Raw genomic sequence first — 5,305 nt, forward strand, 5'->3', positions numbered from 1 at the left:
TGATGCTTTTAGATCACTGTGGAGTGATTTTGGCCCACTCTTCTTTGCAGAATGGTTTAATTCTTTCACATTGGAGGGCTTTTGAGAATAAACGGTCTGTTTAAGGTCTTGCCAAAGCATCTCAATCAGATTTAAGTTTTTTTCTTTTGCTGCTATGTTCTGGATCACTTTCCTGGTGCATAACTCAAATGTAATTGAACTTCAGAATACAAGCTGATGGCAGGAGATTTTCCTTCAGGATTCTCTGGTATAAAGCAGAATTCAAGGTTCCATCAGTTACAGCAAGTGATCAAGGTCCAGACCATCAGGTGACTAGATTACTCAAAGAAAACAGATTTTAATCTAAGAACAGCTTTACCTTTTACTGTAAATGATGCATCTGCCTTGAACCGTTCTATTTATACTGTATTTCAGCCCCTTCCACTGCAGAGATACATATGCTGGAACTAGGTTTTATATCAGGCTTCTTTTGTTGTGTTTTGTTTTTTATTGTACAAGAGCCATATTCGTTAGAATGTAGTATTTATCTAACAATACAGACCTGCATAATTTGTGTTAATTAAATTGCAGAGAATGAGAGCTGAGAATTTATAGATCAGGTTCAAGAACATTAATATTACTGTTTAATTTGGCCTTATAGGTGGAAATGTGAAGGTTAGATTTTATTTTATTCACAACTGAACATAGAAAACATGTCCAATGTTTAAACTGAGAACGTACCTTTTTAAAGTGTGGGCTGTGAGTCCGCCGTGCACTGTTTACCTCACCTGCCGATATGAGTCATGTATAGTTGCTTTGGAGGAGGCTGTAAAACTTTGTGTAGAGTCCAGTAAAGGTTGATGAGTCAGTGAAGCTAACTTCTGTCCAATGTCAGTGATACTAAGGTGAGTTGTTGAAGATGTCCTGAACTTTTCTCTCTGTAAGCACTGCTGATTTTACCAGTGTTAGTGAAACTTTCTTTTCTTTAAAGTCTTGCACTTGGACATTTAGCAAATAAATCTCTGGAAATGTTTTGGATAAATACAAAGTCCATTACATCCCTGACCTGGATGTCAGTGACACAGGTCAGTGATATCTGTTATGCACAACTACTTCTTCGTGTGCTTTCTTTTATGTACTAAAAGACCCCCAAAAAACCCCTTTTTTTAATCTTCTTTTTGTTTCATGTGACACTTGCTTTCTGTCCTTCTGTCCAGATCATCTCCTACACCGACAACGAGGTGAAGGTGTTTGACGGACAGTTTAAGGGCCGTGTCGGTTTCCTACATCAGATGCCATCATCAGATGTGTCGTTCTACATCAACAACACCCGGGAGTCCGATTCAGGAAGCTACATCTTTCAGATTGTTAATGATGGTATTACTGAAACGGTTACCCTGGATGTGAAAGGTAAGAGAAATTCACCCGTTGCACAGCTGTACTTCTCAGATTCACTGTGAAACAGTAAAACAGAAAGTCTTGTAATAAAACATTACATAATCCTCTCCCCTCAGTCCCTCCTTCTGTTCCGAAGTGCTCTATGACAGGGAAGCCAGAGGTAAAAGGAAATGTTACTCTGATCTGCATGTCCAGCTCTGGGAAACCTATTCCTTTGTACAAGTGGAAGAAAACCAGCCCCACCTCTGAGGTCTTCTTCTCACCCATGCTCAGTGAGTGCACAGCGAAAAAACAAAGAGTCATTGTTTGCTATAAATGTGATAGAAAAAGCAGCCTGCACACCGTCTTTTGGGATTGTCACTTAGCACATCTTTGAGAACTGTTATTGAATGGCCACTGACAACCCATTCTTGCTCGTAAGGAAGCATCTGATTAATAGCATCTTTACTTTTCAGTATGAAGCACTCGCTCTTGTTTTGTTTGAAGAGTAGATCTGTCAAATCATCGCGTGTATTTGTAGACTAATTTTGTGTTGTTGTGTGTGTGCATATACATGTGAAATAATGTGTCTTCATAGTCAAAGGAGCTTGCAAAGAAAAGCGTCTGGACTTCTTTAAGTTGCTTGAAGACCTTAGAACTGAAGAAGCTTCTCGGATGAGAGGTGAAACGTCTTCAAGCAACTTAAAGAAGTCCAGACGCTTTTCTTTGCAAGCTCCTTTGACTACGATGACCTGGATGACTGAGAACCTTCACAGACAATGTGTCTTCATGTGTGTTTGACTGTCTTTTCCATGTAAACTGCTGTTTTAGATGAGAAGACTGGCACTCTGAAGCTGAACAACCTGAGCAGCAACATGTCGGGGAAATACGTGTGCACAGCCAGCAACACGGTGGCAGAAAAGACCTGCGAAATCGACCTGCACATTACCAACTGTACGCAGCAAGTGTAACCCTGGTTATGGTTTATTAATAAAAATAAGTGATGAAAAATAGTTATGGACCACACATTCAGATACACTATTATCAAGCATGAACAGCGAGCATCGATGTAATTAATTATTTCTGTTGGACACGATCATATCCTACTAATTTCTTATGACTGCTGACACGTCATAAGAAAACTAAATGAATATGCAGCGAACTTTCTTACATATATATTAAAATATTACAAATATACAATAATTTAGCAAAAGTATCATTATAAACCCCTATCACTCATGACTTACACAGATTCAAAGTAAAAAACAAACCCTGTTTGCCAGACATGTTTAACGTTGCTAGCATAGGGCTGTGACATTTTACATTGTAACCATTAGCTTAGCTGACTTTTCTATTCAGCAGCTAAGAAAATTATACTTTTGCCAAAGTTGGCTGAATTTGTCTTACTTTAACATGAGTCTGGACAGTCAACCATGCCCAACACAACCTAGCGTCCTGGGAATATATAATGTTGCAGAAGCCTGAAAACAATGGACAGCGGTAAATTAGTGATCAACATCGCAGCATTATTGTAGTGTCTTTACATTACAATATAAAGCGCCTTGAGGCAACAGCTGTTGTGATTTGTCCCTATATAAATGAAACTGAATTGTAGCTTAAAACTGATTTGCTAGGCCACAACACAACTGGTCACCTGATTAGTCCATGTCTATGTCAAACAGAAAGGACATCTTTACATGACTCAAATATAAAACATTAATCTGCTTTTCTAGCCAGTGCTGTACAAGTACTATTGATTCTACACGAAATGTGTTTTTAAATTCTTTGAGATAGTAATTGTATGTTCTTCAATTCCAGCCAATAAAGTGGGGGTGATTGTTGGTGCCACAGTTGGCTCAGTGGCTGGCTTCATCTTCCTCCTTTTTGTGTGCCTCGCTTTTGTCTTCGTGATAAGGAGAAGAAACAACGAGGATGACTTGGCCAATGAAATCAAGTGAGTCAGTGTGGCTTAAATGCAAGCAGAATTTTATCATTTAAAATTCGTAACAGCATCTCAGCTGGCCAGCAGATCTGAACCAGGACCCTTTTGCCACAGTGCTAAACAGTGTCAGTTCAGGCAAGTCACAAGTGGCAGCGTTGGTAGATGAAGTTCTTGTTGCTGCTGCTTTGAATCAAATTCATTTTAGCCCTTTGCAGATGACCCAGGTTTTACTTTTGACATGTACCAATTGCACAGGAATGCACATTTTGATCTTGCACATTTCTCAAACTAAAGTGATTCTATCACACCTGTTTAAGAAGCCTGTTTTTCAGATTTAATTTTCATATCCTGTGATAGCAGAAACAAATTACCATAGTTTCAAGATTTAATGAAGTACTCCATTTCAGTGTTACTGTGAACTAATTATGCATTTCTAAAAGTAATCTACACGCCACAAATAAGTAATCCTGCACCTCGATGTCTACAGGGAGGATGCTCAGGCTCCCAAGCGTGTGTCATGGGCTAAGAGCGGCATGGGTTCTGACATCATCTCCAAGAATGGCACCCTGTCCTCCATCGCCTCCAGCCCACACCACAAAGAGTCCTCCCATCACCACAACAACCACCACCACCACCTGCAGCAGTATCCACAGCGCCCCCCCTCAGACACTGCATCCATCATCACCGCCACAGGCAGCAATGCCGGCTATAGACCGTCCCGCCACCAAGGGGCCTCCACTCCCACCCATTACAGCTACAACAACAACACCACCCTGCCACGTGAACAGCCGTTGTCCCCCGAGGCCGGCAGCAATGGCGGTTCCATGCCCAGACCCGAGCGCTACACCCAGTTGCCTCAGGCACAGGCGCTGCCGCAAACGTACAACCAGCCTCGGCTGCAGCTCCAGACCGCTCCCTCCCCGCCACCACTACCCACCTCCACCATCATGGCCTCCAACATCACCCGAATGGGAGGAGTGCCCATTATGGTTCCTGCACAGAACCAGGCCGGATCTCTAGTCTAGCATGAGCTAAGGGAATACTCTCACAAAGGATCAATTGCTGATTTTTCAAAGGGACTTTAATATTTAGCAAAGAATTCAAAATGAAAAGGTCATTTACTGATGCCAACAAGCTCTCAGACACACTGTTTACTTCCTTTAAGAATACTTACTTATAGTTCTTTTGTACTCTGTATGCACTGTACACATTTGAAACTATGTATAGATATGATTTTCATACATTTGTCCAGTATCATCTTTTCGACTTTATGGATTTTAATGTTTTCATTTTTCATATTTAGATTTTTAAATGTAATTTCTTCCAAACTGTTTTCCTCCTGCCATTTACGAACCGCAGCTGGAACGCCGTGTGTGCTAATCTCACGGACAGAAAAAAAAGAGCACCAGCATGCTACACTTTATCCATTGTCTTTATTTAGAGAAACTACCTGAAGGACTCATAGGTCATTACTGTTTAAGAAGGAGAATGTTGCTCATAAACACTGGGTTTAATCTACGTATTATTAACTCTATTTCAGCACCAGACATCAAAAGACAACATAATGTGTTGTGTGATAAAGTTTGCCCTTGCAAAGTATCCTAATCCTTTTTCTTGGCTTTGCTTCTGTTGGGTTTTCAACAAGCTTTCAGAATGCTTTTAAACTCACTTCTTTAAATACAGATGAGCAAAAGCTTCTGATAATACTGAGCTGTTTAGGACTGCAGAACAGTAAATTTGCTTATATTCTTGACTAGTACTAATAACCAGTGTGGGGCAAGTTACTTTGAAAAGGTAATTAATTATAGTTACTAGTTACTTCTTCAAAAAAGTAACTGTTAGTAACTGAGTTACAATATTCTAAAAGTAATTAATTACTTGAAAAGTAACTATTGCGTTACTTTATAAAAATGTTTAACCCTCTGGGGTCCAGGGTATAATTGGCCATTTTAACCACTTCTGATTTGACCTCTACATTTCACCTTTAAAAACTGTTTACTTGTTTGG

General features: G+C 40.1%; 1 protein-coding gene across 1 annotated transcript in view; it reads left to right on the forward strand.

Annotated features, from left to right (window-relative positions):
- esama (endothelial cell adhesion molecule a) overlaps positions 1-5,100 on the forward strand; it is a 55,876-nt gene extending 50,776 nt beyond the window's left edge. The window contains exons 3-7 of the mRNA XM_005740106.1: positions 1,197-1,389; positions 1,494-1,649; positions 2,188-2,310; positions 3,175-3,310; positions 3,786-5,100. Coding sequence (XP_005740163.1) covers positions 1,197-1,389; positions 1,494-1,649; positions 2,188-2,310; positions 3,175-3,310; positions 3,786-4,323 — 1,146 coding nt within the window. The 3' untranslated portion in view covers positions 4,324-5,100. The remainder of the gene's footprint in view (positions 1-1,196; positions 1,390-1,493; positions 1,650-2,187; positions 2,311-3,174; positions 3,311-3,785) is intronic.
- The last annotated feature ends 205 nt before the right edge of the window (positions 5,101-5,305 follow it).

This window comes from Pundamilia nyererei, unplaced genomic scaffold (genome assembly GCF_000239375.1).
Source record: "Pundamilia nyererei isolate P.nyererei 1_Seehausen unplaced genomic scaffold, PunNye1.0 scaffold00097, whole genome shotgun sequence".
Classification (NCBI taxonomy): domain Eukaryota; kingdom Metazoa; phylum Chordata; class Actinopteri; order Cichliformes; family Cichlidae; genus Pundamilia; species Pundamilia nyererei.